Here is a 22,119-nt window from a genome sequence, read left to right on the forward strand (position 1 = left end):
GAAGATTGGCTTCACTCCTGCAGGAAGTTTGCTGGAGATGAGGTGAAACATTGTGATAAGAAAGAATGAGAAAAACCCATGTTTGACACTAGTCTTTACGGAGATTGGTTCTGTTGTAGACCTACTGGCTTGCATGCCACCATGAAGAAAATGTAAAATGGTGAAGGATTTCTGTGGGCAGGTGGATTTGAGGAGGGTATTCCACGTCCCTCCTGATTCATTGAGTCAAAGTCTTTAGTGTGGTCAGAAAAGACTGCAAATAGTGCTTGATGTTGCACCCTGTATTTTTCTTGGAATGTTGCACAATGAAGATCGTCTCCACTGTGCTGCTAGATGAATAGAATTCACACTGTGATTCAGGGAGCAGCCACTTGAGGAGGCTGTTGAAGCGGAACCTGGTGATGACATTCCTAATGACGCCCAACTGGGGTAACTACAACAAAGCAGGGAGACTGCTCTATGGTAGTTACCACAATTGGGCCTCTCTCTTACTGATGATGTAAAATGTTCATCTGCTTGTAATTCTGATCTGTAGCCACAAATTACCAACAGTAATTGACAGCATCCTTTAATGGCTGCAGCAGTTCAGAGTTTCCATTAGTTGAACTTCTCTAAAGCAATATCTATAAAAATTGGAAATAAGATTAACAAATAAACATCATCCTTGAGCTGAAATTACCATGAAGAATACCACGGGATTAATTTTATTTAAATGTATAAATAAGCATTTCATATTTTCATTACGATGTAAGAGGCCATTTGTGATAGCTTTAAGATCAATCCCATTCCCTCGCTTATTTCCCTGCAACTTATTCTCTCTCAACTCCCTTCCGCATCCCACCCCCAATTCTACCAACTACCTGCAAAAGAGGTATACAGTAACCAATTAACCTACCAGTAACATCTTTGGGATATTGGCGCACCCAGCGGAAACCCTCGCACTCACAAGAAAAACATGGAAACTCCGCACAGAGAGTAGTGGAGGTCAGGATGGAACCTGTGTCGGTGGAACTGTGAGGCAACAGCTCTACTTTCTGTAGCCATTGTGCTTTGTGAGTAAATGGAGGATTGATGCTAGATGAGCAACACAGGAAGCAGTGTCCTTGTTAACTGACCCGATATTGCTGTATTTATCAGTTTGCCAGTGTTTAATAACATAAACAATTAGCTTTTTAAGATGCATATTGGAAGATGTCATTGAAATCAAAGACCAGGACATGAGGCTGACAACGCTAATCAAGCCTGCCGTTTACTTTAAATGCTTCTATCAAAATAATGAGTAGGGTTGTGGTTACGTCCACATCAATAAATTCCAGCCTCAATTTTAAATGTAGACTAACGTTTGAAACGAACAGCAGCTCTACCGGTGTCTGAGGAAAGTCCTAAAATAATTCCCTGCCATGACTCCGTGAGGATTCCTAGTAAACAAACAAGGAATTGCTCGGAAATGTATGGAAATTCGGGACTAAAGAGAGTTTGTGTCACTCTTTTTCAGTAGCGAATTCTTGGATTTTGTTCTAGCAAAATTAACTCAATCTGGTGTCCCTTTTGAAGTTCTTAAAACTGACATTAGAATAGGCTCTTTCTGGACAATCGCCACCCGTCACTGCGCCGCCCTGGAATCCAGAGATGGCAGCAATGGCCATTTGAAGACCACATCTTCTGCGTTAGTGGCGTGAAGGTTCCCACTCTCCTGTCTCCACCCTCACAGAATAGTGGAGCCAGCAAGAAGGAAAAAAACATACAAACTTCGCAATAACTTTATTCCAAGTTCACGGTCTCGGGAGTGGATGCGATAGCTGGAAGACCAGTGCTTCACCGACCCTTTGGTCCAGAGCCGCGCTGTGTGCGCGCCCCCGCGGGCCTCCCCGCTGGAATGCCAGGCGCGCGCACTGCGGCATGTCCGGCCGGGCATGCGCACGAGCTGGTGTTGGAGGAAGCGGGGACGCGAAACGAAGGGAGCCGGCTGTGTTGGGGTGAGTAAAACATCGGCCTTTGAGATAAATGTCACTGGGTGCGCAGGGCCCAGGGAGGTCAGCTAATCATTGCAAACGGCACGGCGGTGCACTTTTATTCTACTGGCTCGCGAAATGTCACAAGTGTGCAAAGTTTCTGTGAGTTTGACTTGAGATGTCTGTTGACAGCTGAGGTAACCAGGCTGGAGGTGAAATCACCTCGTTCCACGGGGACGAGTTACCCGCACTGCAGCGTGTCAGCCCGACCCTAGTTTTGTAATGTCATTATTGTCAATATTTTATCTTATTTCAGCATCCCCCACCACCCCTCGCTTTTCTCGGTCCAGCTCAAATTTCACTTTATTTAGACGTATGGGACCTCCCCAAAGAAAGCATCATCCAGCAATTTTAAGTGCTTGTGATCAGCGGGTATTACAGCGTGGAAAAAATAGTGACGCTTTAACTTTTTCTTAATGTTACTATGGTAGTTGCCGAATTCAATACAGCTTTTGATTTACATTTGGCAATCAATGGAGGGGGAATCTTTATAAATGCAAGCATATTTATGACTTATAAGGTTAGCACTTTAGCCATCAAAGTACGAGAAATGACGCCACGTTTTGCCCGACTTGATTTTAATAATTGAAATAAATTGGTATTTCATTTAATCTATTAATTGTTTTTCTCTGAATGAACTGTTTAACATTCGCTTCAATACTCTGACAACCTTCTTCGAAATAGTCGATGAACATTTGCTGGAATACCAGCCAAGATATTCCTCCCAAAACCTTTTCTGTGAATCTTCAGACTGATTGCAAGACTCGTTGCTCTTTGCAAAACTCCTCAATGGCGGAAGCAGTTAAAGAAATTCTTAAATTTGCACATGTATTTTCTTTCCATTTGTAACATGTGACCCTAATTATTTTGTATGCAATGGCTTCAAGCACACAATAGCAACCAGTTATAAAAATGTCACGCCAGTTATTTCCAATAAATAGTTGAAAAATGTTCTTCTCTTGATCCTCCTTGATGGTTAAATATATTAATCGGTATAATAATGAAATTTATTCCTCATTTATCATGAATAACATGATCTCAACAAGGGTAACACCTGAGATTGATTGTTACTCAATTCGTCATTAACTGGAGAAAGGTAGAGAGAAATAATTAACTGGTTTCTCGATTGCTTTCTGAGATCCCCTGCTAGTGGTTCACGTATATGGGCAGTTTTGATACCCCCAACAGTCAAAAAAGGTGCCAACGTTCACAAAAGCAAAAAAAAGTACTGTGGTTGTTATTAATCTATATTATTTACCACGCTGGATGAGCTTTAGGGAAGTGCGAGGCACTTTCATTAGCAACAGTTAGTGGATAATTTAGTGCAAGAGGTGGTGAAAATTAGAAACAAGGATAGATAACAGATACTATTCTTAAAAATAAACTCTTCTGCTTCGATTTGAGAGTGTTAGACCAGCGTAGCGTAGAAAACAGTTAACTATTAAAATGTTGGCCGCTGTTTTCTAATGCGACTAAAGTGCACAAATGAAACGGCGAAGTTTCCCGGTTTTGGCGCATGAGCCGAGCTCCTCTACAAACAATGTCGCCTAGCTACCAGCACATAACTGTGCAGCAGTGAGTTCGGGACCCAACCCTTACAGAGGCACAGGCAACATTGCTCGAATCCGCAAATCATGCTAATATGTGGAGAAAGGCTCAGGAGAGGGGAGGCAGCGTGGAACCAGGCTTACTGACAAGGACCTGGACCTTTTAATAGAGTGACCATCTGAAGGATTAGATCCTGTTTCTCCCAGGTATATCGATTTCTCAAATTCTCAGTCAAGGTTTATTGAAAGTGAAAATTGGCTTATATTTAAAGTAAAATACTTTAAACTAAGGGAAACGAGTATTTTACAGACTGCTTCATTTGTTGCTTTCACAGAGGCATACCTGCAAATTCTCTGGAACGATGCAAATAAATTTGTGTGATAAATAGAAAAGTTGTAGGAGGGGCGTCTGTGGTAGGGAACAGTGCTTTGCTCCTCCAACCCATTCGTCTCTGTGCAGGGCTAATTCCCATTTCTCCACTTGATGTATTACACCAAATAAACAAAGCTAAAATTCAGATTTACCAAACTCCTTGCGCTTTGTGAAAAATCTCTAATGACTTTGTTATTATTTGCGGCTTTACTATTCATTGCATTATAGAAGTAATGTTGTCTCAAACTATAATGCAAATTCTATGTTTGTAAGTTGTCAAGCATTTTTAGTAAGGAGGATATCTGAAATTACGAGGAAATATTTCAAGTATTTTTCAAAACATTTTTAGTTGCACTAAGTAAAATTCTATCCTCTACTTCAATACAGCATAAAGGCTAGGTGTGGGCAAAGGTTCCTTCCTTGGCAAACTTTGAAGTGCCAAACAAATATTGCACCTTGAAATATATTGTTTTAGTTCTGATGTCATCTTTGACTAATGGAGACAATTTTGGACTTGACCTTTTATGCCAATTATGTGTTGAATGGACAGCTGACATTAACTCCATATGCAACACAGCTGGTACTGTAAGCTGTTGTCCTTTGAATATTTCCTTTTGTAATCTTAATAGCATTCTCTGAAGTCTTGTAGGTACATTATTTAGTAGTTTTGGAACACTTGTTTTCAACAGTCGATGACCTATTTCAATATTCATCCCATGCAGACCATTGATATATGATTCAAACTTCTCACAAGCAAGCACAATTGCCCAGAACTCAATTTCTTGGCATTTCTTATGTCCACTCTGTTAATGTCCTTGATGCATAAGCAATTGGTTGTCTGTTTTGCATCACTGTTGCTTTGTCCTAATTGTGAGCTATCATATTTGTAAGGTTACTGCTCCCTTAAGTTTTAATATCTAACAACTGGTATATTAGTGACTGCTGCATTACATTTTTCTCCATGACAGTTCTTGGACTATTCCTTGTTAATCTTATGTCCAATAGATGAGGGAGAACCTTACACAAGTATTGAATAAGTCCCATTAAATGTTGGCTCCATGCCACGTTTATCGGTGCAGGCATCTCCAAAACAGCTTTAACATTGTGATCTACACAATGTCTTGGTCATAGCAATATGTCCAATAAAGGCAACTTCTTCATTTTGTCTTCATTTTGCTGTCCTCCACTCTCATTGCATCATTTACAGAAATGCATCTAAATGCTTTTCATGGTCTTGAATAGCTTCTTTAAGCTTTTCTTGAAACCTAGCCTCAAAATCATCAGCAATGACTTCTGTTTCTTTCGGTCTTTCCACCATCTTATGCAATTTCCTTTGGCAAATTTCTGGTATAGAGTTAATCCCAAAAAGTATACAACTATAGCAGTACCTTAAAAGATGTTCGGGAAGTAGTTAACAATAATGATTGTTCATATGAATGCACATGTCAAAACTCAATTTGCATTTTTAGAATTGTATTTTAGCATTTTATGGATGTGCAGTTGCATCTGTTGTTGGTAGAGGATAATGCTTTATTTGAAAAGCGTTATTTGAGTCTGTAGAATCTAAACACATATAGTGATTCATCTATCTTGGATATTGCTACCACTGAACTGATCTAGGTAATTAGTTTTATTATCAGAGATAGAATTTCTTGTTTGACCAGACCCTTCATTGTTTCATGTATTCCTTAAAGCAATTTTTTTTCATAACTCTTCCTAGATCTACTGTTTCATCTAGTCTGATTCGGTGCTCTCCTTTAAGTTGTCTAATTCTAGCACCATACCCTGAGGATATTTCTGCATCAAATACTTCTTGATTACTGACATTTAATAAATATATTGGTGCTCCAGTGAATATGTTCCATTAATTAGATCATTATCATTGTACTTGATATTAACCATGCTCACACATGGCTCTTACTTGCCGAAACTTTGAACTCATGCCTATCCACAAGCTTACAGTCCAACTTGCATTTACAGTTTCCACATTAAGCCAACAGCCATACTTGTCTTCTAACAAGAAGACAAGCTCCATTTCACTGTAAACTTAAATTTAGCTGATTCCATCTCTACAAGTTTAAGATCTTTTTTTTGTATATAGCAGAATTACTTCAGGCCGCCATATCAATTTGATATCTTAGGTAGTTTACTGATGCTAATTTAAATGTGACATTTTCCTTCTCATCCAAACTGTGGGTGCTGACTTTATCGACAACGAAAACAGTTGTTCTTAGTTTCTCATTAGTTATTCTAGCAATCTGTTAATGTACAGGTGCTTTTTTCCAAGGTACTTCTATGCAAAATGATTGATCTTTCTGTACTTTTTTTTACCAAAGTCAGAACTCAATTCTCTTTGAAATTGAAAAGCAATGAACTAGATGCTGGAAATCTGAAATTAAAACAAAGTGCCAAGGATATTCAATATGTCCAGCAGCATATGTGGAGAGAGAAATGTTTCAGGTTAATGACCTTTTAACAAAACTGTAAAGATGAGAAAGCAAACATGTCTTAAGTTGCTGAAATAGCAAGGTTGGAGAGAATAAGGGGAATATCCCGTGATCACAGACACATTATCTCTTTTGTGGAACTTGTTTCCCCTCTCAGTTCCAACACTGTTGAGTCCATGGGGTTGCTTTAGCCTTGTATAGCTTGCAGCGTTTTTCTATTGTTCCTAGGGCACTCCTTGAGATTTTTGTGGGTTGACTTATTGCACTTGCATCTTGTCAGATAATTTGAGCTTTCATGCTTTCTGCTGCTTGACAAATCTCATCTGTTTTCTCTAAGGTCATCAGTTTCTCAAAGCAATCTTCTCTCGCTCTTGAGTCTGGAGTTCTAAAACACAAGTCTGTCCTTGAACATTTCTTTCAGCTTAATTGCATAAAACTGGCAGCCTTCAACATGCATTCATAATGTTTTGTATTGATCATACAATTCACCAGCATCTTTCCTTCTGTTAAATATATACATCTCAAAGGAATTTCTTTTGCATTTGTCATTAACTGAAAATCTCCACAATACAGGTGCTGTCTTGTATTTATCCCCCTCTTGGGTCCAGTTTGTTGAAGTGGAATAAGTTCCACCTGCTCTACCTGTCATGTGGTAAGAAGTGTTGCTACCTGGAAATGTTCCCTCTTCTGCTCCAGCTACATTGTTACAACATAATTTTGTCAACTTAACCCAAATATCATCCATCTTTTTGTAGCAGTTCCATTATGAATTTGAGAATGTGATGGTGATAGAGCTCATCCTAAAGCCATCATAAACACAACTATTTTGATAAACAAACACAATCAGCTCCAAGGTATTCAACAAAATAAAACAAATTGCAACCTCTACCACTACCATTATGTATTGATTCATCTTTAATTATGAGTGTAGTTGAGATTTATTAAAAAGAGAGTTCAACTTTTATTTTAAGAAAAATAATGTACTATTTTAAATCCAGGGATGCAAGCATTTTGCTGGCTGCTTTATTTGCCATTTTCACAAAGACATTCAGGAACTCTCTGGAACAATGTAAGTAAACTAACCTATTTATACCAGCTTGCTGACTGCTGCGACATTATTTACTTAGTGAGGTTATAGATCTGTTTACACAGGGTGGAGTGCAGAGACTGTACAAGATAACAGCCAAGCATTGGCAGGAAGGAGAACACTGCTAGGAGTGAAACTCCTACATTTGGATAGCTTGTGAGTTCCTGTAGTTTGGGGAAACCTGCAATGATAACAAATCCTCATGCCTCATCTTCTGATCTGAAGGAAATGCAGATGAAGTATTTTGTCTTTAGTATAGAGATTGGATGATCTCCCTAATTCAGCAATGAGCTTTGAGTAAACTTTGATGCAGTTTAGATTAGTGGTAGCAAACTGGAGTGATTCTGAGGCTAGTAAGATAAAAGGGAACTTGATCGACTGTGAGAGCACTTCAAGCGTGTGTGTGATGCTCTGTTTGAGGCCACAGAAAATGTAGATCTCGGTGGGTATTGTCTGAATGGAGTGTAGCCCTCACTGCTCATCAGAGAAGTTGGGACATGAGCTTGGATGGATATGTCTTTGGTGATGACCCCTTCCGTGCCTACCGCCGTGAGATCCTGGGTGCATATGGTGCCATTGATCCCAATGTTTCATCTCCATGCCATCCCCAAGAGAAGATAAAAGGTTATTTGGAAGTTGTTAAAGGTGCAATGAAGGCACCATCTTAAGTGTGCAAAATAAACAATAAGGCAAAAAGTGTTGTGGAGCTGTCTGGAAAGAATGCAAATTAAGTGTGATTGGCCTTCTAAATAACACAATTTTGAGGGAAATAGTGTTAATAAAAGATGGTTATTCTGTGAGTAAAGAACTATTATTTTCTAGGTCAGTGAGCTTGAAAATGATGCTGGAAAGTAAAATTCAGGCATGGCACTCTGGGTGACATCAATGAGGAGAATTTTGCAGTGGAATAATGCTAACAAAAATGTTAGCACAGTGCTAACATTTAGTTAGCATTCAGTGCTCACAAAAATCCTGCAGCTTGGGATAGATGAGCCACAGTCATATTAAATGGTGGCAAGCTTGCAGGGCCACGTGGCTTACTCTGCTCCCATTTTCTTGTGTTCTTTGTGTGTTCTGATGAAAAAATTAGGTGTCGAATTTAGCAATGAGCACTAAGAAGCCTATAAGTCTGCACAAATCTGTTCTACTCTGAGTTAAACCTATTTTCAACTGCACAGCACTTTTAGAATGATAAGAATGAATTTCTGGGTCACTTCCCTTTAGTATGAACTATTTGTTCAAAGAACAATTACAATTTTTCTTTCTCACTTTCTTTCTCTGTCTGGGCTTTGTGATCTACCAAATTCAGAATTATTACTGAGCTTGAAACAGAAATTATGCATGGATTTTCTCCTCTCCAATGAAAACTATCAAATGCTGGTCAACCAGTTTTAACATCGTCCTTTCTGCAATATTGACTTCAATTCCATTGTGTAAGTAAACGCACATCATTCTGTTTCTAACTGAAATTGAACTGAGACAGCAAAGATTTCTAAAAGATTCTGTAAAATTAATTTGGGTAACCCTGAAAGAGAGCTGATGGCTGACATAAAATTGTTGATCTGAGTTATATGACAAAAATTTTTATCGATGTACCATAGAAAGCATCCTATCTGGATGCATCATGGCTTGGTATGGCAGCTGCTCTGCCCAGGACCGCAAGAAACTGCAGAGAGCTGTGGACACAGCTCAGCACACCACAGAAACCAGCCTCCGCTCCATGGACTGTCTATAGTTCTCACTGCCCTGGTAAAGCAGCCAGCATAATCAAAGATCCCACCCACCTGGGACATTCTCTCTTCTCCCCTCTCCCATCAGGTAGAAGATACAAAAGCCTGAAAGCACGCACCACCAGGCTCAAAGACTGCTTCTATCATGCTGTTATAAGACTATTGAATGGTTCCCTAGTATGATAAGATGAACTCTTGACCTCATCTACCTCATTATGACCTTGAACCTTATTGTCTACCTGCACTGCACTTTCTCTGTAGCTGTGACACTCTACTCTGCATTCTGAATTGTTTTACCTTGTGCTACCTCAATGTACTGTGTAATGAATTGATCTGTATGAACAGTATGCAAGACAAGTTTTTCACTGCACCTCATTACAAGTGACAATAATATTCCAATAATCCACAAGGACATAATGCAGTGAGGCTATCAGATCCACTATTATAATGGAGGGAATCTGATAGCAACTTGCAGAGTGTGCAAATGCCCATTTAAATGCAGAAACTCTGAGTATTCTACCAGAAGGTATAGCATTTTACAACCTTCTCCAAAGTAATATGTAAAAATTACTGAACTGATGAAAACTTTGGGTGTTCTTAAGCTATTTTTCCTGTTTATTGAATGAAAATACCCTGAAGATGTTATGCTTGATAGCATGAGTTGCAAACTGACACCAAACAAAGATAAAATGTACTGATACATGACCCATCTGCCCTAAAGTAAATTTTAGTTGTGTGGAGTATCACTCATAATTATTTCAATATTCCATAGCTAGTAAGATTACCTTTGTAGTTTTAAAAAAGTTTATTTCAGCATTTACCTGAATTACATTGATATTTGTCTCTCTGCCAATTTTCTCTTGCCTCATTTCTTTCAAAGATATTTATTTAATGGTTGGAATATAGCTCCACGTGTTCTGGTTAATTCCTGGTATATTCCCTGAGCATTAACTCATGTATGAGTCTTGACCAAATACCTATAGGTTATTTGACTGTGGTAAGCATCATCTTTTAGTCCTATCTGACTCTTTCTATGAATGGAAATGTTTTTGGATGTTATTTTTAGGCTGAAATTCTGAGTGATCTTGTGTGCCAATGTCAATTAAAGGAATACAACTTTTTTGTGGTTTAGATCAAGTGTCTGGACTGGGGATTAGCAATGGCATATATTATGAACTTCTGTAGTGTTGCTACTCATTGGACAAAAGTGCTATGTGTTTGGGAGTCCACAAGGCAAATACAACTCTTGAATAAGCAAATAAGTCCCCTTGAATTTTCATGTTCCTCCTCTTGACTTCTCTTGGGGTACCAGCTGACTTTCCTGGGTTATAACAGTCCTTGAACTCATCCAAATAGCCATTGTTCCTGTGTAAATATCAGTAAGTTTTTCAGCTGCAAAGACATTACAGATGATTGTGATCTATCTTCACCTGAGCCAATGAAGTCATCAGAAACAGCACTTTGGCTGAACTATCCTTCCCCTTTCATTAGTCTAAGAAAGAAGTCCTTCTCCCTTAAATCTTCTCCCTCCCATCTTAGGTCCACAATTTCAGTATTGACTATCCTGAGCCATAAGGAGATAACTTTGATCTGAATAGTGGAAAATCTTTTAATTACCATTTTTCCTCCTTGTGTTTCTATTTCTTTACCTATTTTTTTAAATGTACAATCTATTCTAAGATTTATGGTAGAGTCATAAAATGATTCAATGAAACATTCCAGTACTGCAGTTTAATAATTATTGCCTATGTTATCGTTATGTGCTTGTAATTCAGCCTAATCACAATTATAGCTTCAGTTGACAAAACTCGTGGATTAATGTGTGTTTGTATATATACCTTTAATTTGTGTATGCAGTGAATTCAGTGACATGCCTTAACATTTGGAGAAATAAGTTGTAATATCATTTTCCATGTTGCTAGCCAAAATATTAATGTAAAATCCTGGATAGGTTGAAACATGTTTATTTGTTCCTGGGACACTTGCATTGCCCATCCTAAATTGCTCCTGAATTGAATGGCTTTCCAGAGCATTTCAGAAGCTAGAAGAGTCAACTATAATAACAGGTGTAGAGTCAATTATGGGCTAGACTGGGTGGAAGGGTAGCTTTCCTTCCCTGAAAGACACAAGTGAGCAAGATGATTTTTTATGAATATCCATAATTTCATAGTCGCCATTTGTAATGCTTGATTTTTGTTTAATTTGAGTAAATTCCCCAGCTGGCACAATAGCCGTACATTGGCAGTCATCTTATCAATTGAAGAAACTGTGATCATTCTACTGATACTGCTGCAGAGTGGTCAGTCGTAAGGCAAAGTGTGTACCAAACGAATCTAAAGCACTGTTCATTGAGGCAGAGTATACAGCACTTACACGAGGCACTCTCCAGGTTATGATGAGATAGACTGTTGGGTTGCCTGTGGAGATGGATGGATCCAATTACCTGATGTGGTGATGGGCCAGAACTGTGCACATTGGAGTGTGGGCAAAGATTGGATTGAGTCTTTTAAGTTGAGGATCTGTATGTTTCAACAAGCTGCAGCACTAAATGTTGAAGGAATCCTGGACCACTCAAATTGTGGAATGCACTGATTGCACTTAAGCAGACTACCGGTGGGCAGGAGGTGCCAAGAAATCTAGTGCTCACAGCCATTGTGACATCAGGGCTATGAGCGACAATTCTAAGATGATGAATAAAACATTGATAACTACTGAGAAGATAAAAAGAGACTGTGGATGCTATCATCTGAAAGAATAAAGCAGAACACTGAAAGAATAAAATAGAACACTGGAAGAACTCAGTGGGTCAGGAAGCAACTATGTAGGCAAATGGCGCGTGGCAGTGTTTCAGGTTGAGACCCGGCAATAGGACCAAGATGAAGAGGAAAAATTGCCATTATATAGCAGTATGAGGGAGGTGTGAGACAGAGGCTGGTAGGTGATAGATAAAACCAGATGAGGAGGGGATGATGAGCAGATGGGAGTGGGAGGGGATGGGAAAGTTGAACAAAGGGAGAAGGAAACTAGGCAGACAGTGAGTGTTGGGAGAACACCGGCAGGGATACCTAAAATTGGAAAATTCAGTGTTTGTACCTCTGGGTTGTAAAGTATCCAAGCGGAATATGAGATGTGGTTCTTCCAATTTGCATTTGGCCTCTCCATAGTAATAGAGAAGGCCAAGGACAGACAGGTCAGTGTGGCATTGAAAAGGAGAGTTAAAATGGCATGCAACCAGAAACTTGAGATGATCTTTGCAGACAGAGCACAGGTGCTCCACAGAATGGTCGCCTCATCTGCGCTTGGTTTCTCTGATGTAGAGGAGGCCACATTTTGAGCACTGAATGCAGTAGACCGGGTTGGAAGAGGTGTATACGAATCTCTGCCTCACTTGGAAGGCTACTTGGGTCCCCAAATGGTGGTGAGGGAGGAGGTGAAGGGACAGCTAGTGGAGGGAAAAGTGCCTGGGTATGGGGAGGGGTGGCTAGGGAGTCACAAAGAGAGTGGTCCCTGTGGAAAGTAGAAAGGAAGGGAGGGTAGAAAATGTGACGGGTGGTGGGATCACATTGAAATAACTATTGTTAACTACAATAAATGCTTGCAAGAAGGTGAAAGAAGATGGGCCTGGGGAGCAATGAATGGCACAAGCAGGTGACTCCTCCTGTGGAACAGTGTTGTGATTAGGGCACAGGTAGTGAAGCACTAGCACCTGCACCATTGGAGTGTAAGGAGAATCCATTTAAAAAGGAGTGCATGGCCTGGGCCATGAGGTGAGGAAAACAAACCAGTGCAAGAGATAGAAGATCAGAATTTGGGTCAATTCATGCAAAGTTTGATGCAAAAGAGTTTGCTTGAAAATCCAGTTCTGTGGCACCAAGTGCTTTAGTGGAATTGCACAATTGCAGGTGATCCTCCCAAATGTGAAGTTCTAGAGCAATCACAATGAATAATACAGCTTTGGAACATTTCTGGGATGCTAAAATAGCTGAAAATATTTTTCAAATCCCAGGGATTTGCAGTGCTAATTGTGCACAGATCTATTACAGTATGGGCAGCAAGTAAGACAATACTGCAACATAATGGCAGTGAGATAAGTGGGTGGAATTGTCTGATGAAGCCAGCACGAATGAGGTGGAAAGGAAAAGTTACAGAGCACGGCATCAAGAGAGCTAGAAATGCAGATCAAGGTGAGATGTTCTGGTGCAACAAACAGACCCTGATGAGCTGAGCACAGTGGAGGCAATAATACTTTTTCTGAGCAATGGGATATTCACAGACTCGGTATTCAGCAGTTTAGAAGAGAACTTGGTAATTTGTTTAGGTGACAGAGAAAGCTGGTTTTCCAGACCGTTAGGACAACATTTGCACCATTGCCGGAATGCACTGAGAGAATGGAAGGTGACAAGTGCTAAACAAACCATTTCAATCAAATCAAATGGTGCTGCAGTGGTGAAAGGGAGTTGGCATATCATGGAAAAGGACATGGTGTCTATGAGACATTTGTTCTCAGAGCTGTTAAATGGCTTGCACCCAACTGGATGCCTTAAGGTAGAATTGTATCGCTACTTGTAAGTTATTCAAAGAGTTTGAAGATGTCATGCCAGACATTACCTAACACCTGGATATAATGACATCAATTCAATCCAGTATGGTCACAGTGTGGCAAGAGAAGTGGAGAACCATGATGGCTGATTTATGAGCACTGGAAGCTATCAGAGAGAGAAAGATGAGTCAGTAGAGAAAGGGAAAGGTGCAGTGTCTACAGGGACCCAACACGAGCATTGTCATGAGAAATGGTATATGTGAAGGCAAGAGGATGGGAAGCATTAAGAAAAAATTGTTGGAAATTATTGTTGCAATAAAAGCTTGGTTATCTGGCATGTGCCGGACATATGCTTGTTAAACAAATACAGCATTTAATTAAGAGGTGGCCTTGCCAACCTTTAGCTCACCCCCTCTATTGCTCTGGCATCTTCCTTTTCACTGCCGCTCCATTACTGCCCCATTAGTGCCGCCTCTTCCTCAGCCTGACCACTCCCTTGGCAATGCCCCACCCTCAGCCTGATTGCTCTCTGGGTGATGCCCCTCTCTCAGAATCGCCTCTTTCTCAGTGTTGTCCCTCCCTTAGCCCAGCTGCTTTCTCCGAATGGCAGTTGCTGGAATGTGTCTGTTTGTAAATTATCATGGAGAGTTATACAGCACAAAAATGGACACTTCAGCCCATCAAATCCATGTCAATGTCATACTTTGTTCTTATCAAGACTAAATTTGATTGCTCTGCCCATTTTACCAACTGATCAATATCATTCTTCAGCCTATGACCATCTTTCTCATTATCAACATCACCAATTTTCTTGACATCTGCAAACTTAATGATCAGACCTGTATTTGATCCAAATTGGTAATTATATAACAAGCTGTAAGGTTCTCAGCACCGACAACTGAGGTTTTGCTATTTTAGGTTTGTAATACATGAGGAATACCTACTTGGAAGGTATGGTTGTAGTTAATATTATATTGTTCCTTGTTAAGTTTGGGGATCACAGTAGATATTTAGAAATGTATGTGATATATTGTACTCATGGCATGTATCATCAATGTAAACAGGTTGCAAAATTTGCCATATGTAAAGCTTGTTGGAGAAGTCATTTATTGTGTTTATCAATTTCAGAGCTACATACTGAGGAATTGTAGCTTTTATATTGTATTATAGTTGAGGACTGGGAAATGATTAGATTTATGTTTAGATAAATTTATAATTATTGACTGTAGTAATTATTTCAGTGTAAATAGTTTATTAATGGAATAATTTTAATATATGTATACTTATGAGCTTGTTACTTTTTAAAAAAGGAAAACTATATTGGGTGTGTGTATATATCTTAAGAAATATGCACCATGTGATGTGACCTGATTATTGTTATATGAGTCACTGCTGTTAGTTGAGTGTTGTTTGTCTTCAATAAAGGATGTTTAGTTTTAAGCTCTATTCTTGTTACTTGCCTCACGAAACTGGAAAATAGAAGAACCCACAGTCTCAAAAGGTAACCAGAAAATCAAGAGCAAGAGAATAAGGGGGTAGAAAATAATTAGAACAAATATGACAGGATCAGAGGTTATGAACGGAGTAATGATTCTGGGTAACAATATCCTAACGACCTGCGGCCCTCAACATAGCTTCTTACCTTCCTTCCATTCAGTAACTCTGACTGAAAAAGAAATCAGATTTTGAAAAAATAAAACAGGCGGAATAAAAAGAGCAGAGGCACGAACATCAGTGAAGAGAGGAAAAATAGAAAACAAGGGGGAAGTCATCAATGTGAAAAGGAGAGGCACATTAAAATATGAATGCATATTATTAAATGCTTTTTGAACTGGAGTTGTTGTGGAGGCCACAAAGCATGATGCTGGCACCTTCTTTGCCAGGAAACTATTATTTAGTTCTGTGACTCATGAGTGCAATAATTTGCATCAGTTTAATTTCCATTACTTGTGCTGCACTGCACAGAAATTTGTTTAACCATACATCTTTTGGTTCATTTATTAAATATTCCATTTAAGTAGAGTTATAAATATGTTGATTTTAAAGTTTACATAAATATCAAATCACTAGTAAAAAGAGCAATGTTCTTGAGGGTTACCTATCAATCTGTTGCTTTTACAATACTAAAGCACAGAATATAGAAAAAAAAATGTACAATGCCCATTTTGCACCAGTGTTCAACTTGTTTTTATGAAGAATTCCAACCCCCCCCCCCCCCACCACCCTTGTTCCCTATCTTTTAATTTAATGAAATGAAATAAGGGAGGGTGTTTTGACTGATCTGAAATTAAAGGCAATTTGATATGTGGATCAATATTTTAAAACAAGCAATGGTTGAACTGCTCCAAGTTAACTCATAATAAGTTTAAAAGGACCCAAAGGCAAAGTACTGCAGATGCTGAAAATCTGAAATAATGCAGCAGGTCAGACAGCATCTATGAAGAGAGAAATTGTTAATGTTTTAGGTTGATGATCTTTCATCTGGACACCGGTACTGATGAATAGAACTTGAGTTTGTGAAGAGAATAAACATTGGCCTTCACTGCCCCCAGCACCATTTTATTGTTCATTATTCCTCCCCCTCCTCACCTATGTTCACATGCACTCTCATTAGGTTTCATTTAAAATATGTGACTTGCTTCCTACCATTACTGCTCTTTGACTTGTCACAAAGGAAGTGAATTGTTAATATTCACCACACTAGATGAAGTGTCTAGCCTCCTATTTAATGCTTCTCAGTGATGGTGTGGATAATATCTGGTCCTTATTGCTTGGGAGTCACAATTATGGATTTATTCTGTTAATCCATTGAAAAACACTTCATTTATGGTATGAATTAAACCATTGTTCTCAACTTTTTATTCTTTTTAAGCTGAATTGTAGGCTTACATTACAAGTGTTTAGGGCCACACAGAATTTACATTAGCATATTTACTACTGTTCATTTCTTTCAAACTATTATCAATATCAGATCCTGATGATTTGATTACAATATGTCTAACAATAAAGAGGCTTAGAAAGGAGGAGCAGCAAAAGTGACAAAGTATGTATCAGGTGAGGAGCTCTTTATTTTGTTACTGTGAGGCCTAGCAGCAAGTGAAAGAGCGGCAAGATCTAGTGGAGCAGCAATTTTGTGAAGGGCTGTGTTGAGGTTCAAAGGGCTGCTGTTGAGTTAAAAGTACGGGCTTTGGTGAACACCAGGCTTCAGTAAGGAGGGCCAGCAGCAGCAAGGTAGGGCAGGGTGGGATTTTTTCATTGTCCTTGAGTTGTTAAAAGGGTTAGTGATAGCAGTCAGTGGATTGGTATGCTACTACTGTGAGATGTGTGAGATCAGGGAGAGTTCAAGTGTCCCTGGTGTAGATGTCTGCAGGAAGTGTGTCCAACTGCAGCTCCTCTCAGACCACATAGATCAGATGGAGAACCAGTTGGACTCGCTGAGGACCACACAGGAGACAGAGTGTTGAAGTCGGGAGTTCAGGAAGGTGGTCAGACCGAAGGTACAGTCAGGTAGATGGGTGACCATCAGGATTCTCCTGTAGCTGTTCCCCCCTCAAACACGTGCACCGCTTTGGATACTGTTGGGGGAGATGGCCTCTCAGGAGAAAATGTCAGCAGTAGTCAGATCGGTGGCACCAGGACTGGCTCTGTTGTACAGCAGGGTAGGGCAAGGACTAGTCAAGCAATAGTGATTGGGGACTCTATAGTCAGGGTGACAGACATTTTTGTGGCTACAAGCGAGACTCCAGGATGACAAATTGCCTCCCTGGTGCCAAGTTCGAGGATATCTCCAAGTGGGCACAGGACATTCTGAAGGGGGGAGGGTGGATGGTGAGCAGCCAGAGGTCATGGTCCATATTGGTACTGACAACATAGGCAGGAAGAGAGATGAGGTTCTGCGAAAAGAATTTAGGCAGAAACTAGGAGTTAGGCAGAAAGTTAAGAAAAGAAGCAGGACTGCTAGAGTTGTAATCTCAGGATTCCTCCCTGTGCCATGTGCTAGCAAGGCAAGAAATGAGAAGATAGTACAGTTAAATGCATGGCCAAGGAGCTTCAGCTACATGGGCTCTCTTCCAGAGCAGGTGGGACCTATCACCAATATCCTCCCAGATAGGTTTGCTAGTGCTACTCGGGTAGGTTTAAACTAGACTGGCAGGGGGTGGGGACTAGAGCAATAGGTCAGCAAGTGGAGGGATTGAGGGGAAGGTAGAGGTTAGGTCAAGTAACTCTGAGAGGAAGATGGTCTGGGCCAGGTTAATGAGCACAGCGAGGGTAATGGGCTAAGGTGTATCTATTTCAGTGCAAAGAGTATTACGGATAAGGCAAATGAGCTTGGGGCCTTGATTACTACATAGAACTACGATGTTGTAGTCATTACAGAGACTTGGTTGAGACAAGGGCAGGACTGGCAGCTAGTTCCAGGGTTCAGATGCAGTAGAGAGGAATGTAAAAGGAGTGAGGAGTTGCATTACTAATCAGGGAGAATGTCACTGTGGCACTTAGAGAGGACGTCCTCTGATTCATCCAGTGAGGCAATATGGGCAGAGCTCAGGAAGAAGATGGGTGCATTCACTATGATGGGGTTATACTTTCGGCCTACCAATAGCCAAGGGAGATAGAGGAATAGATAGGTAAGCAGATTATGGAAGGATGTGAAAACAACAGGGTAGTTGCACTGGGTGACTTTAATTTCCCGAATATTAACTGGGACTCCCTTAATGTCAGAGGCTTAGATGGGGCAGAATTTGTTAGTTGCATCCAGGTAAGTTTCTTGATACAGGATACAGATAATTCAACCAAGGATTAGATGTATTAGGAAATGAGGCTGGCCAAGTGATCAGAGCTTCCAAAGAATCACAACCCTCTGGAGTGTTGAAATTCCTTGTAAACTCAATCCTAGATGTCTAATTCCTTATCCTGCGACTAGGAAAAGAACCTCATAGCATCTGCCACATCAAGCTACTTCAGAAACTTGTGCATCAATGAGGTCTAGAAAATATAGGACTATTATATTCAGTGTTCAAACAATCCGCTCATCCCAAGGATCAGCCTAGTTAAAACAAAGCTGTTGTGGAGGAATATTACTCAAAATATTTACACAATTGTGCATTTATAGTAACAAAGCTAGTACAATATGAGTAATGCAAAGTTTGACCTGACAGAAAATTTTGAAGGGACTTATCACAGCATTAAAGAATTATTCAGATTGATGCCGTACCTAAAAGAAGTTAAGTGCAACTGTAGCTTTTAAAGTGGATTTCAGAACGCATTCAGTAAAATGAATTCAGCAAAATCCAGTACGTTTGGGTACAATAAATCTTTGGAGTACCACCTAATATCCAGTAGAAGGTGCTACGTGACTGACTAAAGAATAAGTTCTAATATTATAACACTGCATCATGCTAGTCAAATGACTAGTGTGGTTGACTTTGTGAGGTAGCTCCATGTAATTTTTTATAAGAAGGCATGTAAGAGCAATGCAGAAAAGCTTAGCAATAATTTTCTCTTCATTTGTGACTACATATTTTTCTCATTACTTCCTTTTGGTAATTTGCAGCCCTCAGTTCCATTACTCTTCACGATTCACTGAATTAGAAAATGTGGACGAGAGCGTGTATCTTGTCATCATGGCACAGACCCTGGCACTCTTTAGTCATACTAAGACCTTATTATTTAACCTGTTTTGTTCACAAACTCTGGCCATTTATGTTTCCTAATCCATTACACTACCTCAGACACAGTCTCTACACTCTTCCTGTACTTTGCAAATTTTTTTTATCTCCACATTCCTATCAACTACCCCCTCAGATTCTACCACTAACCTGCACACTAGTGTAATTTATTGTGGTCTATTTACTTCCTAATCTGCACCCCTCTGGGCTGTTAAGGGAAGCCACAGCACCCCGAGAAAATTCATGTTGTAACAGGGAGAATAGCAATCACCACACAGCACTGGAGGTCTGGATTGAACTCAGATCATTGGACCTGTGAGGCAGTAACTCTACTAGCTGTGCCACTGTGTCTCTCTGTCTCCTCTACACTTCCTTTTGTGCAGCCACTTTTTCCTGTGATGTGATGACCAGAACCATATATAGAATCTTTGGATTAACTAGAATTTTAAACAGTTCTAACGTAATTTTCTCTACGTCTCAGTATTCTTATTCTTTATTGTACATTTTCTTGCCAAGTTTTCCATTCCCTCACTCTTCCCAGGATTGAATTCCATTCATCACTTTTCTACCCAATGACAAGTCCTTTGGTTTCCTGCAGTCTACAACTTTCTTCCTCATGGTCAATTTTTGCATCATTTTCAAACTTTTAATTGTGTTTTTTTAAATTTAGTTTTAATTCATTGGTGAATACCATGAAAAGCAAGGGACTCGAACTGAGCCCTATTAAACATCGTAAAAAGCCTCCCATCAAAAAAAACTCTTGACTATTACCCTTCTTTCTGTTACATCAGCCTTGAATCAAGTGTTCTTTTCCCTTGGACTAGATGAACTTTCACTTTATTGATGCTGCCATGTGAGACTGATGAAAAGCCTTTCTATAAACCATTCAGACTGCATCAAAGACACTGCCCTTACTGATTTTTGTTACCTCCTGAATGCATTCAATCATCTTGGTCAGACATATGTAAAATTGTCCAGGAAGAAGAATCAGATTGCAGATAGTGAACTATGTCTGTCTTGTGCCACTTACCCAGTATTTTAACATGGGTAAATTTTGAATGCATAATATCAATGTTGATTTTTTTAAAAAAAAGTATTCCTAGGATGCAGCAGTCATTGTCCTGACTGAGATTTACAGCCCATCCCCAGTTGTTCCTGTGAAGGTGGTGATGGGCTATTTTACGCAATACAGATTATGTCTTTTCAATATATTGCATTGCTTTGGATAAATTTATAGTTGAGCATGTGACACTTCTGATGAAAGGAGTCGATTTTCACTCAATGGCAATATTTAAAACGTAGCCAGGGGACATCATGTAAATGAAGAAAAGGACAGAGCTCAGAATGGTACAAGTTTGGTGTAGGAAGAAAAGCCACTGCAGGTGATAATGTTAGCTTTGTTAGGGCAGGTGGGAGTAGAGACATTAGAAAGGTAGCATGGGGGTGAGATACTGTAGGCAAATGATGGTAGACATTTTGAATAGATGCAAGATTTTAGAGAGGAAAGAATCCTAGCTTGTTAAAGGTGCAGTCACAGAAGATGTCAATGACTGATGTAACTAGTTTTGGTGGGTGACATGGTGAAATTTGGGCTGCCAGGGGGGTTTGGTGGAAGAGGTGAGGTTGAACTTTTGATGACACTAAGTTGAAGAATGATTGGTTACAGATGGAAGAAATGGGCTTTTTAACAGATGGAAGGTGTGAAGGTGGCAAGTTTTGGAGATAGAGAAGAAGATAAATTGATGGTGTCAGTTGTCACCAAGAATGGATGTTGTATGGTCAGAAGTTGGGCCGATGAATGTGCAATTCTCAAGGAGAAGTTAAGTACTGAATGGATAAAACTACAATGTTATGTAAATCAGGGTAGGAGACCCTGAGGTAGCTAAGCAAAGAATTCCAACCTTTGAACTAATGGCTAGTTGTGGGAATAAATATGGCCTCATAGTTAAGTATTCCCCATTACCACACAAACTCATGCAATTGAAAGATTTCTTGTTATTAGGAAAGAAAATATTCTGATTTAGCTGAAAGGTCATTGTTTGGTTGAGTCTAGCTGAAATGAGATCAGGTGAATTAATTTCACCCACAATAGATCTGGTATATGTTCATCATTAAACAATACTAGTATGATTAATACTGCCAAAGAAGGACTAGGATTTGTAATAATTTGTGCATAAATAAGCTCTGAAAAGTGCAAGGTGCTGAGCAGAGGTCACAGTAGTTACAAGGCCAATTAAATCCTATATCCATGCATGGATGCTGGAGCTAAAGATGATTAATGAGCTCACTAATGAAAAGCCTTTTGTAAGGTAATAAAAGGTTACTAATATTGCAAATGAGGCCGACGGAAGTGGAGAAATTGTTCCCATATTTTGTAATTTATTTTATACATATATACAGGCACATTACACAAGCACACAAGAGAACAGGAGCAATTGGGAAAAGGAGGAGGAGGCCACTGTGCAGCAGGCTGTACCCATAGGGTGCACTTCTCATACATAAGCTTCATTGAGGTGTGTGAGGTGCCTGTAATTTAAGAAGGAAGCCAGCACTGAGCTCTGTCATCTTCTGCAACCTCATTTGGTGCTCAAACCATAGCATGAACAGCATTGCTTGTGATTATCAAGTTCATTGTGACCCCAAATTTTCATTTCATTGTTTCAGGCAACAACAACAAACACTCTTTCAAATTATTGTGTATCCCAGTATCAGGG

General features: G+C 39.7%; 1 protein-coding gene across 3 annotated transcripts in view; it reads left to right on the forward strand.

Annotated features, from left to right (window-relative positions):
- The first annotated feature begins 940 nt into the window (after positions 1-940).
- Positions 941-22,119, forward strand: part of LOC127578473 (small integral membrane protein 29-like) — a 78,518-nt gene continuing 57,339 nt past the window's right edge. For 2 of the 3 annotated variants that reach the window (XM_052030545.1, XM_052030549.1), the window contains exon 1: positions 941-1,976. Coding sequence is in view for 1 of the 3 variants with exons in the window: in XM_052030549.1 (XP_051886509.1) it covers positions 1,900-1,976 (77 nt within the window). In the remaining 2 variants the exon portion in view is untranslated. Of the gene's footprint in view, positions 1,977-3,523; positions 3,767-22,119 lie in introns of those variants that run through there. The other variant, XM_052030548.1, reaches the window with a different exon arrangement.

The sequence above is a fragment of the Pristis pectinata genome, chromosome 15 (assembly GCF_009764475.1).
Source record: "Pristis pectinata isolate sPriPec2 chromosome 15, sPriPec2.1.pri, whole genome shotgun sequence".
Classification (NCBI taxonomy): Eukaryota; Metazoa; Chordata; class Chondrichthyes; order Rhinopristiformes; family Pristidae; genus Pristis; species Pristis pectinata.